This window comes from Hyperolius riggenbachi, chromosome 1, assembly GCF_040937935.1.
Source record: "Hyperolius riggenbachi isolate aHypRig1 chromosome 1, aHypRig1.pri, whole genome shotgun sequence".
In the NCBI taxonomy this organism is placed as follows: domain Eukaryota; kingdom Metazoa; phylum Chordata; class Amphibia; order Anura; family Hyperoliidae; genus Hyperolius; species Hyperolius riggenbachi.
Window position 1 is genome coordinate 616,997,179 of NC_090646.1, and position 21,610 is coordinate 617,018,788.

A 21,610-nucleotide genomic window follows, 5' to 3' on the forward strand; every position below is an offset into this window, starting at 1 on the left:
GATTTTCTCTTTTTTTTACTGTAGAAAAATCACTAAAATCAAAACGTGGACAGTGCAATACATATATGTAAGTAGAGCAAGTATTTATCTACTTATTTATGTGTTTTGTTTTTTTCTGAGATAGTATGGCTGACAGCTTCTCTTTAACATGTATCTTATAAGCTTACTTATCAGAATGTAATTATCAGTGTGGTGAAAGCTCCGCCTTACCTTCCTCACAATGACGCCCCTGGAACCCTATAGGACAAAGACACATATAGGAATCAGCTGACTTCGATGTACACGTTCCACCATTGATACAGGAAGCCTCATCACACACCCCAATGCTGCAGTCACCTGTGTGTTGTGAAAAAGGGGAAGAAGTGAGGTTCATTTCCATTTATACAAAGACATGATTTCGGCTACAGTATAGTAATAGCTAAGTGCCGACAACCAAAGTAACGCCTCCCTTGGTGCGCGCGCCATAGTCACAAATTTAAAATGTGGTCTATAGTGTTGCCGAGTTACGCCAGGTGCCGCTTGCTCCTAAATCAACTGATCTGGATTGAGAGGGTGAGAGGGTGGGCACACTCTGCATTTATCTTACAATAAATCAAAATAAAAAAAAAGGTAATTTCTTCATCCACAAATGATCTACACGAATATATAGTGGTGTAAGTGTAAAGTAATCCAGTACAATATGGTACACTCCTGCATTGTCAGGTCACCTACTTGCAAAGCTGTCCGTAATCTATGACTTTAAAACTATCAGTCTATTGCTTGAGAGCTCCACCAGCTGGTAGGAAATAGTATATGTGATCCAATCATAGGTAAAATTTCATATTTAAAGCTAATGTAAATTGAAATAAAAAAAACTGCGCAAGAGAGCAGTCTCCAACCGATTGTTCAAATACTGCTAAATGGGGTGACAGCGATGAAATAAAGGGACCAGGAGAGGAACAGAAAGGCTCTGTAGGACCCAGAGCCTTCCCGCTCCTTAGGTAAGTATCTGGTTTTTTTTGCTTTTTTGTTTAAAGTTTGGTTTACATTCACTTTGGGGCTGGTTTACACGGACGTCTCGTTCGGTGGGCGGCAGTATGGCGATCATCGGCTTCCCGTCGCAATCAGCGTTTTTCGTCCCCGCAAGGGGACATGAATACGCGGTAGCTAGGCTACCCTGGACACAGCATGTGGCTTCTAGGGCCAGCTGAAACAATCCGGTAGATTGGGATTGGAATGCCACGTTTGCGCAATCGACGGTAATCACCGGTAACCGCGCGATGCTAAATGCTCCCATTCACTTGAATGGGAGCGTTTAGCTGACGAGTCCCGAACGATTGGCGGTAAACGCCACCAAGCGTCCGTGTGAACCAGCCCTAAATGATGAAAAGTACCTATAATGTAAATCTGAATTTAATTTAAAAAAAACAAACTGATTTCCTTTAACACAATAAAACTTCCTATTTACTTGTAGCAACCATTCCAAAGAGTGGATAATTACCAACATCAGCTCCGCTAAGCGCCTTTCCGAGCGGCCACTGTCTCATGTCGATGTTCCTTCCGTTTACAGACAGGGACTGCACACAGCCTTTAAATCCCAGATTGGTCCCTGCTGACTTCACCAGCCAATAAGAGCTCGGAGCTCCACCCAGATACAAGGTAGTGCGGAATGTGATCTTACTGTACTGCCCCTGGTGGAAAGAGACACACGTCACTCAGCTCCAACAGCATGTATGACATCACTACTGCAACTCTGTCATTGTCAACCTACATTAATGAATGCAATGTTAGTGAATGGAAATGAGTAAAGATGGCCAAAAAAAAAAAGAGTTTGATACTCATCTATGGATAGGGAGGGCTCTGGATCCTATAGAGCTTTCCTGGTCCTCTCTCCATACTGTAGTTCCAGTGCCTGGCCCCGGTGAAGTTATTCGACCGGCTCGGTGGAATACATCTTCGGCCCTCTCCATGCAGTCTTTAGGAGTACTCGCATCCACAAGTACTTCTGAAGAGGAGGGAATCCTTACTGCGCAGGTCCAGGCTCCTGCATGGGCAGTACAGATCTGTCCCCCTTCAGCAGTACTTGGGGATACAAGTGCTTCTAAAGACCGCCTGAGGAGAGCCAAAGATGCATAACTCCACCAGGGGACAGCGGTGGAACAAAGGGACTGAGCAAGGACTGGGATAGCTCTATGAGATCCAGAGTCATCTCTCTCCATAGGTAAGTATCACAATCTTTTTTCGGGGTGGGGGAGGGGCACTTCATGTTTACTTTAAAGGGGACCCCAAAAGAATATGTTGGGGGTTTTTTTTATCCCACAGAGTTTTGCAAGTCCTCTCTCCATACTGTAGTTGCAGCGCCGGGCCCAGTGAAGTTTTTCGGCCAGCTCGGCGGAATACATATACGGCCCTCTCCAGGCAGTCTTCAGGAGTATTCGCAATCGCATCCACAAGAGGAGAGGATCCTTACTATGCACATACAAGTACAGCTTCCTGCATGAGCAGTGGGGACACGAGTACTTATGAAGACTGCCTGAGGAGAGTCGGAGCCAAATAACTTCACCAGTGGACAGCGGTGGAACAAGGGGACTGAGCAAGGACTGGGATGGCTCTATGGGATCCAGAGTCTTCCCATAAGGAGTATCACAATTTTTTTAACGCGGGGGGGGGGGAGGGCGCATCTATGCTATGTAAATTGTCAGAGTAAAATAGAGTGGAGGTGATCCTCCGCCGGTTTCTGACCGGCCTGTATCTGTCAGGAGCTAACGGTACTCGGGGGGTATACAACAACTGTAAGGCACTAAAGAAATGAGAAAAAGTGAGGTCTAGGTGGCTTGAGATACAGGAGATAAAGTTACAATAACTAAGACTAGCAGTGCCATTATGTACCAGCACAGCTTGTTACAGTATATATTGCTTGATTGATGGAGAGGCTGGGGATATGGTTGGCTCTTTACTAGAGTGTTCTTATTGTTTATGTGTGCACAATTTTGTTGTTGCACCATCCGGATGGCCATACGCTGATGTAAAAATATGCAAAAATTCAATAACTTTTGTCTTAAAAAAAGAAAGAAAAGAAAACAAATACAGGGAACAGAAAACATACAAGCATGACTTGCAATACACAGTTATGTTACCCCTGATTTCTAAAGCAAACTGGCCACAAACCTTAAATGACCACTCCAGCCAAAAAAGCACTTAAAACCTGACAGAACCAACAGGTTTTGGACTAGTCCCTCTCCTCATGGGGGATTCTCAGGGTTTTCTTTGTTTTCAACAGCATTTCCTGCACGGCAGTTGCTAACTCTAACTGACAAAATAGTGTACAAGTCTGGCTGGTATCTTACTATGTTGGCAGTTAAACTACCGTTCAGGAAATGCGTTTGAAAACATAGAAAACCCAGAGAATCCCCCATGAGGAGATGGACTAGTCCAAAACTTGTTGGTTGTTCAGATTTTAACTGCTTACTTTTAACAGCAGAAAAAAATGGAAATTAACAGACATGGCCTACACTGCTTATCAGAATGATCTGCATTTCCAGAGAAATAGGCTGCTGAATTCATATTCAAACTCTGGTGTTACTGGAAGTCTACATATCTTACCGCAGACCTCCCACTGACGGGACTGCCGTTATCCAGCTTAATCCAGCCGTTCAGACCCTCTCTGTACACCGTCACAACATGCCAAGCGCCTGGTTTGATTTTACCGTCACTAGTAATAACTGCAGAACCCGTGCCACAGTTATAGCTGGAGAGAGGAAACAAAATAGAGGTTCCATGTATATTATTTTGTATTTATACAGAGCTTACATCTTCCACAGCACTTTACGGAGTACATAGTCATGTCACTATCTGTTTCTCAGAGGAGCTCACAATCTAAAGCCTACCATATGGGCTATGTCCCGCCCCTTCCATAGTCTGAGGCCAATTTACTTATCGATATCAATGTGGGGTGAAACCAAATCGCCCCCAGAAAACGAAAACCCATTAAGAACATATAAAGTAAGTGCAGATCAGATAGAATCCTGACCAAGATTGGAACCAGGGGACCCAGCAATGCAAAGCAAAGTGCCACCCACAATTCCTTATGTGTCTATATCTGCGGAATCCGCCTTTTTAATAAGGTGATTGATCTATATATAGCTAATTCTTTTCTGGTGTACTCTTGTTCACCAGTTTTTCAACAGCACATTCCTGGCTGTGTTCCCCAGGACACACTCATGGGTCGGAGTACACTCCTGGCTGTGTTCCCCAGGACACACTCATGGGTCGGAGTACACTCCTGGCTGTGTTCCCCAGGACACACTCATGGGTCGGAGTACACTCCTGGCTGTGTTCCCCAGGACACACTCATGGGTCGGAGTACACTCCTGGCTGTGTTCCCCAGGACACACTCATGGGTCGGAGTACACTCCTGGCTGTGTTCCCCAGGACACACTCATAGGTCGGAGTACACTCCTGGCTGTGTTCCCCAGGACACACTCATGGGTCGGAGTACACTCCTGGCTGTGTTCCCCAGGACACACTCATGGGTCGGAGTACACTCCTGGCTGTGTTCCCCAGGACACACTCATGGGTCGGAGTACACTCCTGGCTGTGTTCCCCAGGACACACTCATGGGTCGGAGTACACACCTGGCTGTGTTCCCCAGGACACACTCATGGGTCGGAGTACACTCCTGGCTGTGTTCCCCAGGACACACTCATGGGTCAGAGTACACTCCTGGCTGTGTTCCCCAGGACACACTCATGGGTCGAAGTAAACTCCTGGCTGTGTTCCCCAGGACACACTCATGGGTCGGAGTACACTCCTGGCTGTGTTCCCCAGGACACACTCATGGGTCGGAGTACACTCCTGGCTATGTTCCCCAGGACACACTCATGGGTCGGAGTACACTCCTGGCTGTGTTCCCCAGGACACACTCATGGGTCGGAGTACACTCCTGGCTGTGTTCCCCAGGACACACTCATGGGTCGGAGTACACTCCTGGCTGTGTTCCCCAGGACACACTCATGGGTCGGAGTACACTCCTGGCTGTGTTCCCCAGGACACACTCATGGGTCGGAGTACACTCCTGGCTGTGTTCCCCAGGACACACTCATGGGTCGGAGTACACTCCTGGCTGTGTTCCCCAGGACACACTCATAGGTCGGAGTACACTCCTGGCTGTGTTCCCCAGGACACACTCATGGGTCGGAGTACACTCCTGGCTGTGTTCCCCAGGACACACTCATGGGTCGGAGTACACTCCTGGCTGTGTTCCCCAGGACACACTCATGGGTCGGAGTACACTCCTGGCTGTGTTCCCCAGGACACACTCATGGGTCGGAGTACACACCTGGCTGTGTTCCCCAGGACACACTCATGGGTCGGAGTACACTCCTGGCTGTGTTCCCCAGGACACACTCATGGGTCAGAGTACACTCCTGGCTGTGTTCCCCAGGACACACTCATGGGTCGAAGTAAACTCCTGGCTGTGTTCCCCAGGACACACTCATGGGTCGGAGTACACTCCTGGCTGTGTTCCCCAGGACACACTCATGGGTCGGAGTACACTCCTGGCTATGTTCCCCAGGACACACTCATGGGTCGGAGTACACTCCTGGCTGTGTTCCCCAGGACACACTCATGGGTCGGAGTACACTCCTGGCTGTGTTCCCCAGGACACACTCATGGGTCGGAGTACACTCCTGGCTGTGTTCCCCAGGACACACTCATGGGTCGGAGTACACACCTGGCTGTGTTCCCCAGGACACCCTCATGGGTCGGAGTACACACCTGGCTGTGTTCCCCAGGACACACTCATGGGTCAGAGTACACTCCTGGCTGTGTTCCCCAGGACACACTCATGGGTCAGAGTACACTCCTGGCTGTGTTCCCCAGGACACACATGGGTCGGAGTACACTCCTGGCTGTGTTCCCCAGGACACACTCATGGGTCGGAGTACACTCCTGGCTGTGTTCCCCAGGACACACTCCTGGGTTGGAGTACACTCCTGGTTGTGTTCCCCAGGACAATCATGGGTCGGAGTACACTCCTGGCTGTGTTCCCCAGGACACACTCATGGGTCAGAGTACACTCCTGGCTGTGTTCCCCAGGACTCACTCATGGGTCAGAGTACACTCCTGGTTGTGTTCCCCAGGACACACTCATGGGTCAGAGTACACTCCTGGCTGTGTTCCCCAGGACACACTCATGGGTCAGAGTACACTCCTGGTTGTGTTCCCCAGGACACACTCATGGGTTGGAGTACACTCCTGGCTGTGTTCCCCAGGACACACTCATGGGTCAGAGTACACTCCTGGCTGTGTTCCCGAGGAAACACTCATGGGTCGGAGTACACTCATGGCTGTGTTCCCCAGGACACACTCATGGGTCAGAGTACACTCCTGGCTGTGTTCCCCAGGACACACTCATGGGTCAGAGTACACTCCTGGCTGTGTTCCCCAGGACACACTCATGGGTCGGAGTACACTCCTGGCTGTGTTCCCCAGGACACACTCATGGGTCGGAGTACACTCCTGGCTGTGTTCCCCAGGACACACTCATGGGTCGGAGTACACTCCTGGCTGTGTTCCCCAGGACACACTCATGGGTCGGAGTACACTCCTGGCTGTGTTCCCCAGGACACACTCATAGGTCGGAGTACACTCCTGGCTGTGTTCCCCAGGACACACTCATGGGTCGGAGTACACTCCTGGCTGTGTTCCCCAGGACACACTCATGGGTCGGAGTACACTCCTGGCTGTGTTCCCCAGGACACACTCATGGGTCGGAGTACACTCCTGGCTGTGTTCCCCAGGACACACTCATGGGTCGGAGTACACTCCTGGCTGTGTTCCCCAGGACACACTCATGGGTCGGAGTACACTCCTGGCTGTGTTCCCCAGGACACACTCATAGGTCGGAGTACACTCCTGGCTGTGTTCCCCAGGACACACTCATGGGTCGGAGTACACTCCTGGCTGTGTTCCCCAGGACACACTCATGGGTCGGAGTACACTCCTGGCTGTGTTCCCCAGGACACACTCATGGGTCGGAGTACACTCCTGGCTGTGTTCCCCAGGACACACTCATGGGTCGGAGTACACACCTGGCTGTGTTCCCCAGGACACACTCATGGGTCGGAGTACACTCCTGGCTGTGTTCCCCAGGACACACTCATGGGTCAGAGTACACTCCTGGCTGTGTTCCCCAGGACACACTCATGGGTCGAAGTAAACTCCTGGCTGTGTTCCCCAGGACACACTCATGGGTCGGAGTACACTCCTGGCTGTGTTCCCCAGGACACACTCATGGGTCGGAGTACACTCCTGGCTATGTTCCCCAGGACACACTCATGGGTCGGAGTACACTCCTGGCTGTGTTCCCCAGGACACACTCATGGGTCGGAGTACACTCCTGGCTGTGTTCCCCAGGACACACTCATGGGTCGGAGTACACTCCTGGCTGTGTTCCCCAGGACACACTCATGGGTCGGAGTACACACCTGGCTGTGTTCCCCAGGACACCCTCATGGGTCGGAGTACACACCTGGCTGTGTTCCCCAGGACACACTCATGGGTCAGAGTACACTCCTGGCTGTGTTCCCCAGGACACACTCATGGGTCAGAGTACACTCCTGGCTGTGTTCCCCAGGACACACATGGGTCGGAGTACACTCCTGGCTGTGTTCCCCAGGACACACTCATGGGTCGGAGTACACTCCTGGCTGTGTTCCCCAGGACACACTCCTGGGTTGGAGTACACTCCTGGTTGTGTTCCCCAGGACAATCATGGGTCGGAGTACACTCCTGGCTGTGTTCCCCAGGACACACTCATGGGTCAGAGTACACTCCTGGCTGTGTTCCCCAGGACTCACTCATGGGTCAGAGTACACTCCTGGTTGTGTTCCCCAGGACACACTCATGGGTCAGAGTACACTCCTGGCTGTGTTCCCCAGGACACACTCATGGGTCAGAGTACACTCCTGGTTGTGTTCCCCAGGACACACTCATGGGTTGGAGTACACTCCTGGCTGTGTTCCCCAGGACACACTCATGGGTCAGAGTACACTCCTGGCTGTGTTCCCGAGGAAACACTCATGGGTCGGAGTACACTCATGGCTGTGTTCCCCAGGACACACTCATGGGTCAGAGTACACTCCTGGCTGTGTTCCCCAGGACACACTCATGGGTCAGAGTACACTCCTGGCTGTGTTCCCGAGGACACACTCATGGGTCGGAGTACACTCATGGCTGTGTTCCCCAGGACACACTCATGGGTCAGAGTACACTCCTGGCTGTGTTCCCGAGGACACACTCATGGGTCAGAGTACACTCATGGCTGTGTTCCCCAGGACACACTCATGGGTCAGAGTACACTCCTGGCTGTGTTCCCCAGGACACACTCATGGGTCGGAGTACACTCCTGGCTGTGTTCCCCAGGACACACTCATGGGTCGGAGTACACTCCTGGCTGTGTTCCCCAGGACACACTCATGGGTCGGAGTACACACCTGGCTGTGTTCCCCAGGACACACTGATGGGTCGGAGTACACACCTGGCTGTGTTCCCAAGGACACACTCATGGGTCGGAGTACACTCCTGGCTGTGTTCCCCAGGACACACCCATGTGTTGGAATACACTCCTGGCTGTGTTCCCCAGGACACACTCATGGGTCAGAGTACACTCCTGGCTGTGTTCCCCAGGACACACTCATGGGTCGGAGTACACTCCTGGCTGTGTTCCCCAGGACACACTCATGGGTCGGAGTACACTCCTGGCTGTGTTCCCCAGGACACACTCCTGGGTTGGAGTACACTCCTGGCTGTGTTCCCCAGGACACACTCATGGGTCAGAGTACACTCCTGGCTGTGTTCCCCAGGACACACTCATGGGTCGGAGTACACTCCTGGCTGTGTTCCCCAGGACACACTCATGGGTCGGAGTACACTCCTGGCTGTGTTCCCCAGGACACACTCATGGGTCGGAGTACACTCCTGGCTGTGTTCCCCAGGACACACTCATGGGTCGGAGTACACTCCTGGCTGTGTTCCCCAGGACACACTCATGGGTCGGAGTACACTCCTGGCTGTGTTCCCCAGGACACACTCATGGGTCGGAGTACACTTCTGGCTGTGTTCCCTAGGACACACTGATGGGTCGGAGTACACACCTGGCTGTGTTCCCAAGGACACACTCATGGGTCGGAGTACACTCCTGGCTGTGTTCCCCAGGACACACTCGTGTTGGAATACACTCCTGGCTGTGTTCCCCAGGACACACTCATGGGTCAGAGTACACTCCTGGCTGTGTTCCCCAGGACACACTCATGGGTTGGAGTACACTCCTGGTTGTGTTCCCCAGGACAATCATGGGTCGGAGTACACTCCTGGCTGTGTTCCCCAGGACACACTCATGGGTCAGAGTACACTCCTGGTTGTGTTCCCCAGGACACACTCATGGGTCAGAGTAAACTCCTGGCTGTGTTCCCCAGGACACACTCATGGGTCAGAGTACACTCCTGGCTGTGTTCCCCAGGACACACTCATGGGTCGGAGTACACTCCTGGCTGTGTTCCCCAGGACACACTCATGGGTCGGAGTACACTCCTGGCTGTGTTCCCCAGGACACACTCATGGGTCGGAGTACACACCTGGCTGTGTTCCCCAGGACACACTGATGGGTCGGAGTACACACCTGGCTGTGTTCCCAAGGACACACTCATGGGTCGGAGTACACTCCTGGCTGTGTTCCCCAGGACACACCCATGTGTTGGAATACACTCCTGGCTGTGTTCCCCAGGACACACTCATGGGTCAGAGTACACTCCTGGCTGTGTTCCCCAGGACACACTCATGGGTCGGAGTACACTCCTGGCTGTGTTCCCCAGGACACACTCATGGGTCGGAGTACACTCCTGGCTGTGTTCCCCAGGACACACTCCTGGGTTGGAGTACACTCCTGGCTGTGTTCCCCAGGACACACTCATGGGTCAGAGTACACTCCTGGCTGTGTTCCCCAGGACACACTCATGGGTCGGAGTACACTCCTGGCTGTGTTCCCCAGGACACACTCATGGGTCGGAGTACACTCCTGGCTGTGTTCCCCAGGACACACTCATGGGTCGGAGTACACTCCTGGCTGTGTTCCCCAGGACACACTCATGGGTCGGAGTACACTCCTGGCTGTGTTCCCCAGGACACACTCATGGGTCGGAGTACACTCCTGGCTGTGTTCCCCAGGACACACTCATGGGTCGGAGTACACTTCTGGCTGTGTTCCCTAGGACACACTGATGGGTCGGAGTACACACCTGGCTGTGTTCCCAAGGACACACTCATGGGTCGGAGTACACTCCTGGCTGTGTTCCCCAGGACACACTCGTGTTGGAATACACTCCTGGCTGTGTTCCCCAGGACACACTCATGGGTCAGAGTACACTCCTGGCTGTGTTCCCCAGGACACACTCATGGGTTGGAGTACACTCCTGGTTGTGTTCCCCAGGACAATCATGGGTCGGAGTACACTCCTGGCTGTGTTCCCCAGGACACACTCATGGGTCAGAGTACACTCCTGGTTGTGTTCCCCAGGACACACTCATGGGTCAGAGTAAACTCCTGGCTGTGTTCCCCAGGACACACTCATGGGTCAGAGTACACTCCTGGCTGTGTTCCCCAGGACACACTCATGGGTCCGAGTACACTCCTGGCTGTGTTCCCCAGGATACACTCATGGGTCAGAGTACACTCCTGGTTGTGTTCCCCAGGACACACTCATTGGTCAGAGTACATTCCTGGCTGTGTTCCCCAGGACACACTCATGGGTCAGAGTACACTCCTGGCTGTGTTCCCCAGGACACACTCATGGGTCCGAGTACACTCCTGGCTGTGTTCCCCAGGACACACTCATGGGTCAGAGTACACTCCTGGTTATGTTCCTTAGGACACACTCATGGGTCAGAGTACACTCCTGGTTGTGTTCCCCAGGATACACTCATGGGTCAGAGTACACACCTGGCTGTGTTCCCCGGGACACACTCATGGGTCAGAGTACTCTCCTGGTTGTGTTCCCCAGGACACACTCATGGGTCAGAGTACACTCCTGGCTGTGTTCCCCAGGACACACTCATGGGTCAGAGTACACTCCTGGTTGTGTTCCCCGGGCACACTCATGGGTTGGATTACACTCCTGGCTGTGTTCCCCAGGACACACTTATGGGTCGGAGTACACTCCTGGTTGTGTTCCCAAGGACACACTCATGGGTTGGAGTACACTCCTGGTTGTTTTCCCCAGGACACACTCATGGGTCAGAGTACTCTTCTGGTTGTGTTCCCCAGGACACACTCATGGGTCAGAGTACACTCCTGGCTGTGTTCCCCAGGACACACTCATGGGTCAGAGTACACTCCTGGTTGTGTTCCCCGGGCACACTCATGGGTTGGATTACACTCCTGGCTGTGTTCCCCAGGACACACTTATGGGTGGGAGTACACTCCTGGTTGTGTTCCCCAGGATACACTCATGGGTCAGAGTACACTTCTGGCTGTGTTCCCCAGGACACACTCATCGGTCGGAGTACACACCTGGCTGTGTTCCCCAGGACACACTCATGGGTCGGAGTACACTCCTGGCTGTGTTCCCCAGGACACACTCATGGGTCAGAGTACACTCCTGGTTGTGTTCCCCAGGACACACTCATGTGTTGGAATACACTCCTGGCTGTGTTCCCCAGGACACACTCATGGGTTGGAGTACACTCCTGGTTGTGTTCCCCAGGACACACTCATGGGTCAGAGTACACTCCTAGCTGTGTTCCCCAGGACACACTCATGTGTTGGAATACACTCCTGGCTGTGTTCCCCAGGACACACTCCTGGGTTGGTGTACACTCCTGGTTGTGTTCCCCAGGACACACTCATGGGTCAGAGTACACTCCTGGCTGTGTTCCCCAGGACACACTCATGGGTCGGAGTACACTCTTGGCTGTGTTCCCCAGGACACACTCCTGGGTTGGAGTACACTCCTGGCTGTGTTCCCCAGGATACACTCATGGGTCAAAGTACACTCCTGGCTGTGTTCCCCAGGATACACTCATGGATCAGAGTACACTCCTGGCTGTGTTCCCCAGGACACACTCATGGGTCAGAGTACACTCCTGGCTGTGTTCCCCAGGATACACTCATGGGTCAGAGTACACTCCTGGCTGTGTTCCCCAGGACACACTCATGGGTCGGAGTACACTCCTGGTTGTGTTCCCCAGGACACACTCATGGGTTGGAGTACACTCCTGGCTGTGTTCTACAGGACACACTCATGGGTCGGAGTACACTCCTGGCTGTGTTCCCCAGGACACACTCATGGGTCAGAGTACACTCCTGGTTGTGTTCCCCAGGATACACTCATGGGTCGGAGTACACTCCTGGCTGTGTTCCCCAGGACACACTCATGGGTTGGAGTACACTCCTGGCTGTGTTCTACAGGACACACTCATGGGTCAGACTACACTCCTGGCTGTGTTCCCCAGGACACACTCATGGGTTGGAGTACACTCCTGGCTGTGTTCTACAGGACACACTCATGGGTCGGAGTACACTCCTGGCTGTGTTCCCCAGGACACACTCATGGGTCGGAGTACACTCCTGGCTATGTTCCCCAGGACACACTCATGGGTCGGAGTACACTCCTGGCTGTGTTCCCCAGGACACACTCATGGGTCGGAGTACACTCCTGGCTGTGTTCCCCAGGACACACTCATGGGTCGGAGTACACTCCTGGCTGTGTTCCCCAGGACACACTCATGGGTCGGAGTACACACCTGGCTGTGTTCCCCAGGACACCCTCATGGGTCGGAGTACACACCTGGCTGTGTTCCCCAGGACACACTCATGGGTCAGAGTACACTCCTGGCTGTGTTCCCCAGGACACACTCATGGGTCAGAGTACACTCCTGGCTGTGTTCCCCAGGATACACTCATGGGTCAGAGTACACTCCTGGCTGTGTTCCCCAGGACACACTCCTGGGTCGGAGTACACCCCTGGCTGTGTTCCCCAGGACACACTCCTGGGTTGGAGTACACTCCTGGCTGTGTTCCCCAGGACACACTCCTGGGTCGGAGTACACTCCTGGCTGTGTTCCCCAGGACACACTCATGGGTCGGAGTACAACCCTGGCTGTGTTCCCCAGGATACTCTCATGGGTTGGAGTACACTCCTGGCTGTGTTCCCCAGGACACACTCCTGGGTCGGAGTACACCCCTGGCTGTGTTCCCCAGGATACACTCATGGGTTGGAGTACACCCCTGGCTGTGTTCCCCAGGACACACTCATGGGTTGGAGTACACCCCTGGCTGTGTTCCCTAGGACACACTCATGGGTTAGAGTACACTCCTGGCTGTGTTCCCCAGGACACACTCATGGGTTAGAGTACACTCCTGGCTGTGTTCCCCAGGACACACTCATGGGTTAGAGTACACTCCTGGCTGTGTTCCCCAGGACACACTCATGGGTTAGAGTACACTCCTGGCTGTGTTCCCCAGGACACACTCATGTTTCGGGGACTTGTGCAGCAGGAAAAGCAGTAACGATTGGGACTGATGAGTACCTACCGGAACTGTATGCTTCTGCGGATTATGGCCACTGACATGAAGTCTCCGCGGCCGTACTCGTTTTCCCCGCAGTAGAGAAGCAAGCCGTCATCACCTTGAGCCTGACAGAAAAAGAGTCATTTAAACATAAAATAAAGCACAGCAAGTCAGCAATACATTATTAGTATAAACAAAAACAGAACACAAACAGTTCATGAGGTTCCAACAGGCAGCCTGTTATAAAGAACAAGAGTTACTAAGCCAAAAAAAAAAACCCTTTAGGGGAACCCAAGGTGAAAGGGATATAGAGGCTGCCATATTTATTTCCTTCTATGCAATGCCAGTTCCCTGGCAGTCCTGCTGATCTTCTGGCATACATAGGTTCTGAGTCAAAACCCTGCAACAAGCATATGGCTAATCCAGTAAAGGCTCAGTCAGATCTCCTGATCTGCTGTATGCTTGTTAGGGCTCTATGGATAAAAGCATTAGAGGCCGAGGATCAGGAGGACAGCCAGGCAACTGGTGTCATTAAAAAGGAAGTACATTTGGTAGCCTCCATATCCCTCTCACCTCGGGTTCCCTTTAAATTCTTCCATCCGACTTCTTGAAGGATACCTTAAGTGCCATGTGACATAATGAGATAAACATGTGAACATATAGTACCAGCCCTACTTAGAATTTGCATGTTTTTTTCTGTTCTTTTCATTGCAGGGTTAATAAACCAGTGCTTTATCTGTACAGCCAGAGCAGTCAGACTTTAGCACTAATTAGAAGCCCTGAAACTCCTGAGAGGCGGTGAAAATATTCCTGATAACAGCTAGCGATAAAATTCACTTGGTCTGCAATAAAGGCTAGAATCCTAACAATTTACTGTATATGGCTCAGCGCATCATTTTTCTCTTTCTCAGAGAAAGCATTGTTACAGAAACGGCTTTTCTGTCCGCCTCAATTGCAAATACGCTTGTGATGATGTGGCTGCTAACTTGCTTGGGGTGGTAAAGTATTCAGCTTCAGTAGGATGTTTTCAAGCACATTGATATTGCTTTTGGAAATCCTTCTTCAGCACCACACACCACTTACCGTACTTCTTTACTATCCCCGTATAGGATTATGTGTTATATATTTACAGTTTTAATAAAATGCAAAATATGTCACTCCTCCTCCCCAAGGGCTGTGATCACATCAGTGAAGGTAGATACCCCCATCTTTTCTTTCACTGGCAGGACACCCACCATGTTTAAAGCCATGTAGGCAATGGTAAGCATGATGAACCAAGTATGGAAAAGCAAAGACATTAGCATTACAACCAAATGTAGACTGGTTCATGCCATTGTTTTCCCCATAACCATGTATGGCTGCGAAAGTTGGACCTCAAGACAAGCAGATAGAAGAAAGATAGACTCCGAGTTGTGGTGCTGGTGACGGTCGCTTCACATTTCATGGAAAGCACGGATGATGAACAAAAAAGTATTGGAACGTATAAGACCAGACATGTCACTGGAAGGCAAGATCACCAGACTCGGACTCACATATTTTGGCCACGTGATGAAAGAGAAAGATCTAATGCTAGGACTGATCAGTGGCAAAAGGGGACAAGGCTGCCAGAGAACGCATTGACACCATCAAAGCTGACACAGGATTGTGTAGCTGGTAGAAATGGTACAAGATCGGATAGCATGGAGAGAGCTAGCCCATAGAATCGCCAATTGTCGGATATGACTGAATGGATATCATCATCATCAGGCTGGTATCTTTCAGGCAGTGGAGCCCCATTCTGGCCAGCTCAGCTCTTTAGGCAATAGCAGTCTACAGAGAAGATAGCAAGTTAACAGAGGCTTAGATGGGCGCCCTGGTAAAAAAAAAAAAATGTAAAAAATAAATAAAAATGAAAGTTAAAAATAGTTTGGTGTAAAAAAAACACACCACCCTGAACTGCATGCCTTATCGCCTATAGTAGGTAGAAGGCTTTGTGTCTTTCTGCCCTTATTTGCACTGATTCCACTGACTCCGCCTCCTCTAATTTGCATATAACAATCCTGTTGATTGAAAGTACTGTATGTAACATGAAAGGCATTTCTTCACTGACAAAGCTTAGGAGTTTTAAAGCTATATTAAAGGGAACCTTAACTGAGAGGGATATGAATGTTTCCTTTTAAACAATACCAGTTGCTTGGCAGTCCTGCTGATCTCTTTGGCTGCAGTAGTGGCCGAATCACACACCAGAAAGAAGCATGCTGCTAATCCAGTCTGACTTCAGTCAGAGCAGCTGATCTGCATGCTTGTTGAGGGGCTGAGGCTAAAAGTATTATGCTGGGGATACACGGCATTTTTTTTTTTCTTATCAATCGAGCCGCTGATGGCTCGATTGATAATTTCCGACGTGTCCGATCACGCGGTGCATCGATTCGCGCTCGATCCCCGCGGGCGAACAATGGAACACAAACAAAGAGAAGATAAGTGCCCGCGGGGACGAGAGGGAATCGATCCGGGCGCACGCAGGGCCGCCGGAATCGAGCCAGCGGCTCGATCCGGCGCAGAATTGCATCCATGTATGCCCAGCATTAGAGACACAGGATCAACAGGAGAGTCAGGCAACTGGTATTAAAACAAAATCCATATCCTTCTCAGTTCAGGTTCCCTTTAAGATGGCATCTGCTTTTGGCCATCCCAGCCTGTCATTGCCAACATGAATGCCCCATCAGCCGGGCTCCAGTGTATAGCCCTGCCACCTTGCAGAAAAAGGCCTCTACCTTTTCTACATCTGATACAGAAGAGGCCAGGGCCATTTTCAGGGAGGGGGCAGATCTATGCATCAGAACCCGCTGATATGGGGTTCTAGTGGATTTTATTAAACAGACTCACAAAAACCCTATGAACCTCCCGTGAGGGGATGGACTAGTCCAAATCCAGTCAGATCTGTCATATTTTTACAATGTATTGCAAGTGGCAGCAACACAGGAGAAGTTTACATTGTAGACATATGCAAACACATGCATTGTGTTTCCATTTTTGTGATAGTGGTCCTTTACTGCTAGTGCAAGTTACAACTGCATTGGGCCAGGGTTCACTGCAAGTACCAGCCCTTCTTAGCAGGTAAATATTGACCTGTATTATTTATGCAAGAAGGTTTATCACAACCGACGGCACATATCAATGAAATGACTTAGCTGGGATCAAAACCACTTACCCTGAATTCAACGGTAATCTGAAATGTCTGGTATGAATTTTTCAGTGGCTCGAAGGTCATGTAGGAATGACCGTAAAACTGAGGATATTGCACGTTAACATCTATAAAGAAAAAGAGCCAGGTTAGATGCAATGTCATTTCAGGAATGGTTAATCTAAAGTGTAAAGCCTCATCTACATGGTACAATTTTCCATCAGACCCACCGTTGATCTAGACCGGTGAATAGATTTGGCTTTGATAAGTACCAAAAAACGATTGCAAAATCTAACGCAATCCGATTGGACCAATTGGAAATGATCTAATAGATCCGATCTGACGGAAAATTGTACCGTGTAGATGAGGCTTAAGGCTCCATACACACATCTAATTTTAATCTGCAGATGACTGGCCAATTTTACCATTGCCATGTAATTTGAGGACCAACAGATTTTGAATACTATGAAAAAACTGAGTAAGTAAGCTCACCGAGTACGAGAGGATTCACCGCAGGGAGACTTGGGCACAGGATACAGCCGGTATATGGCTTATCCTGCTGCTGCACAAGTCCCAGCGGGGTTAATTACTATCCCCCCTCCAGGTCCACGTGGATTGTGGGGAATTATGTAATCCGGCTTCCAGCTATTGCTGGCGGCCAAATTACAGTGTTAAAAGTAACTTCAGCTCCATCTTCTGACAGCACTGAAGTTACTGACTGTGCGCCACCGTTCACACTCTATACACTCCGGTGTGCGGCGACTTGCTTGACCTCTGCCCCCGACATACTGTGCCCTGTGTGCGCAGTATGTCCTTCCCCCTTCACTTCTGGCCGTCGCACAGCGCGAGGCTCAGAAGCTGCTGTCCCCTCTGCACTGCGTGTGCGCTCCATTACACCGAGCGTCACATAATTAGCATGTGATGCTCTGTGTATTGGAGCGCACACGCAGCGCAGAGGGGACAGCAGCTTCTGAGCCTCGCGCTGTGCGACGGCCAGAAGTGAATAGGGGAAGGACATACTGCGCACACAGGGCACAGTATGTCCGGGGCAGAGGTCAAGCAAGTCGCCGCACACCAGAGTGTATAGAGTGTGAACGGCGGCAGACGGAGGGGGGCGGGAGGAACAGTAGGTATGTGCGTATTACACCCTATACAGTGCTGCACTCATGTTAACCACACACGTTCAGTTGTGGTATCCTTTAAGTGTTCTTATACAAAGATATGCAAAGACAACTAAAAATCACAACCTGACACTCCATAATGGATTCTGGCCTCCTGCGATGATCTGAGGACCCGCTGGCTGCCTGCTTGCTGTATTACCAGCAGTCTGTACGCATTTATGTCATTGAGGGGCTGGGAAATTTGAGCGCAGGGTTAAGGTGGCCATACATCTAGTGATTTGACTGAACGATCGATCAATCAAACGTTTTATACAATCGAGAGAGAATCAAGTGTGTTTCAGAATTCCCAATCCATGAAAAGTGGCTGATTTCATGTTGAATCGACCACCTTAGTCTATCGAGCAGAATGCAAGATATCGGTCAATCGCACAGGAAGTGTCTACTGTTCACATATCATTCGATGGACTTTTAATCGATTCTTGCATTTAAAACACGGAGACACAACATTGGTCAAATCGAATGTGAAGATGAATCACATAGGATATTGTTTGTAGTGTGTGGGTCACTAGTGGATTGACTTTCAATCAACCACACTGAAGTCGATTCCTTAATATAGTCGATCGCTTTGTCAATTCAATCAGAATCACTAGATGTATGGCTAGCTTTAAGAAAACGTGTAACGAAAAAACCTCCCCTGGGGGTTACTCACCACAGGTGGGGGAAGCCTCCGGATCCTATTGAGGCTCCCCCCATCCTCCTCGGTCCCGCGGCGGTGGCGGTAAACCTCCCCGAACAGCGGGGATGTAAATATTTACCTTCCCGGCTCCAGCGCAGGCGCAGCATCGGTTCTCCGCTCGGTGATAGGCGGAAATAGCCGATCGCTGTCGGGCCGATCTACTGCACAGGCGCAAGTCTCCTGCACCTGTGCAGTAGAGCGGATACGACGGACATCGGCTATTTTCGCCTATCTCCGTGCGGAAAGCTGCAACAGCGTCCCTGCTGGAGCCAGGAAAGGTAAATAAATCAGCACTTATCAACGCTTATCAGGCTTGTCGAGGGAGGATCCCGGGACACTTCGGGGGAGCAAGCACTGGTCTGCCTGCAGCTACAGGGGAGAGGGAAGCCTCATTGGGACCTGAGGCGAGTACCCCCCAGGGGAACTTTTTTTTGTTAAAGGTTCTCTTTATAGCCGAAAAACGTCTCACCCTGCTCCTGCAAAAGCCCCGGCGGCGTTAATTACTATGCCCCCTCCAGGCCGCTGTGGACTCTGGGGTAACATGAAATTCGGCTTCCAGCTTTTGCTGGTGGACAAATTACACAATTTTTATCGTAATTTGGGAACCGTCTTCTGATTGATCTAATTCTTCCATCTCGAAAAATTATTTGGCCAATCAGAGAATTTGGTAGTTGATGATTAATATTGTTAGTTTAGTTTAGATAGGTTAATATTGACTGTCTGCATAATAATGGACATCCACAAAGTATAACGGATTCCAAAAAAATTACAAAAAATACTCTTTCTTCAAAATCAGTATCGGAAATTCAGATTTCCGCGTAATTGGTATTTTTGGTAATCAGAATTTTTGCAGAATTGGAAATCACCATTTCCAACCATCCCTACTGCTGATCATCTGCCTCTAAGGCAGGGGTCACACTTACCGGCTTTCGTACGCGTTTTCTGCACAGAAAAACTGACTTCAACTGAGAACTCATGTTGATCAATAAGCAAGGTCACACTTTAATGCAGATTTCGCACGCAGAAAAAAAAACTGACATCTTGCGCAATTTGTCAGTTTTCTCTATAAATTACATTAGCTGCTGTAAGGCAGGGGTCACACTTGTCTTTCAGTTTTCTGCAAAGTGTAGAAAACTGAAAGACAAGTGTGACTCCTGCCTAATACTTTTAGCCATAGACCGTGAACAAGGATGCAGCAGATCAGGTCCTTCTGACTGAAGTCTGACTGGATTAGCTGCAAGGTTTTTTCAGGTGTTTGATTTAGACACCACTGCAGCCAAATAGATCAGCAGGGTCCCCAGGCAACTGGCATTGTTTAAAAGGTATCACGGATGGCACCCTCCATATCTCTCTCACTTCAGGTGTCCTTTAAGTCTAAATGATGCACTACTTCTTGTAATGTTGCTTTTAAAGGGACTCCGAGCCCCTCTCAGAAACCTATCAGAATCTGCATCTGGGATCAGTAATGAACACTCAGCTCTGATAAGGCGTACGTTAAAAAGGGGCGCTGGGAAAAAAGGGCGCGGGGTTTTAAACAATAAACATGGATAACGTTTAAAAATATAATGTACTATATTTCATTTAAAAATAATGTTTTATAAAGTTATAAATCATTAAATAATGTGCATGAAATCGGCAATTGTGAAAACGTTAATCTTCCGTTTAAAAAGTTAAATGTATAATAACGTTTAAAAAAAATTAGTAAGTAACCCTCCCTGTACCTACCCCTAACCCCTAGAGCCCCGTATTGGTGTCTAAACCTAAGACCCCCCTGGTGGTGCCTAAGCCTAAAACCCCCCTGGTGATGCCTGAACCTAAGACACCCCTGATGGTGCCTAAACCTAAGACCCCCCTGGTGGTGCCTAAACCTAAGACCCCCCTGATGGTGCCTTAACCTAATACCCTCCTTAGTGATCACTGTATTGTGTGTAGAATAATGTTTTAGAAACAGTAAAGGAAAAAAAAATATATTACAATTTACGTTACGTACTGATCGCTTTATTTTGTGAATAATAATGTTTTACAAACACTAAGGGATAACATTTCAAATAATGTTTTATTGAAATAGGAAACGTAAATCATCACAAGCAGTTATAAAACATTAAAAATCTTCGGGCTCCGTTGGAAAACGTTATTATTCTCGGGCGCCCTTTTTTCCTGTTCGGCGCCCAGTAAACGATATTTATTATAGGAGTGAATGGCGGCGCCCGATTTGTCCACTAGCCACCTGCGCCCTTTTTTACTGTTTCCTCTGATAAGTTCTGCCCTCCTATACACACAGCAAGCTTATTCTGCATCTGGGTACGCTCATCTGTTAAAGCATTGGACATTGATCAGGGCACATGCCAGGGGGAAGGTCAGTTGTGTGTTCTCTATGTCTGGCTTTGTATCGGTCCTGCATTAGAAAACATTGATCTGCTAATACGTACCTGATGCATGAGCTAGACAGGACTGTTCAGAGATGAAGCTTTAGGCCAACAGCCATGGCATTTTTGTTCATTAGCTCATCTCTACATGCCTGACTACGTTTTGCAATATAGAACGATCACTAATGTTTCAGTGCTGCCCCTACTAAGAACTTCGTATAATGTGGCAGAACTAGTTTGGAGTAGGTTCTAAATCATAAGCAAGGTACTGAGGCTACATTGTTTTTTACTGCAGAGACACAAAACTATAATGTGCCATACACAGAAGAGGTTAAACCACTTCAGCACTGAGGGGTTTTTTCCCCTTATGGACCAGAGCAATTTTCACCTTTCAGCACTCCTTCCATCCATTCGCAAATAACTTTATAACTACTTATCACAACAAAATGATCTATATCTTGTTTTTTTCGTCACCAATTAGGTTTTCTTTGGGTCATATGTATTGTGATGAATTATTGTATTTTTAATGCATTTTATTGGGAATACTAAGAAACAAATGGAAAAAAAGTCATTATTTCTTCTTTTTGGGTAATATACTTTTAAAATAAAACATGCTACTGTGGACAAAACCCACACATTTTATTTGCCCATTTGTTCCGGTTATTACAATATTTAAAAT

General features: G+C 49.6%; 1 protein-coding gene across 2 annotated transcripts in view; it reads right to left on the reverse strand.

The window, feature by feature from the left end:
* LOC137528865 (pikachurin-like) overlaps positions 1-21,610 on the reverse strand; it is a 328,823-nt gene that overhangs the window by 77,137 nt on the left and 230,076 nt on the right. For both annotated transcript variants that reach the window (XM_068250585.1, XM_068250579.1), the window contains exons 10-14: positions 16,736-16,836; positions 13,570-13,670; positions 3,583-3,727; positions 1,481-1,670; positions 211-336 (exon numbers count right to left, since the gene is read on the reverse strand). In XM_068250585.1, coding sequence (XP_068106686.1) covers positions 211-336; positions 1,481-1,670; positions 3,583-3,727; positions 13,570-13,670; positions 16,736-16,836 — 663 coding nt within the window. The remainder of the gene's footprint in view (positions 1-210; positions 337-1,480; positions 1,671-3,582; positions 3,728-13,569; positions 13,671-16,735; positions 16,837-21,610) is intronic.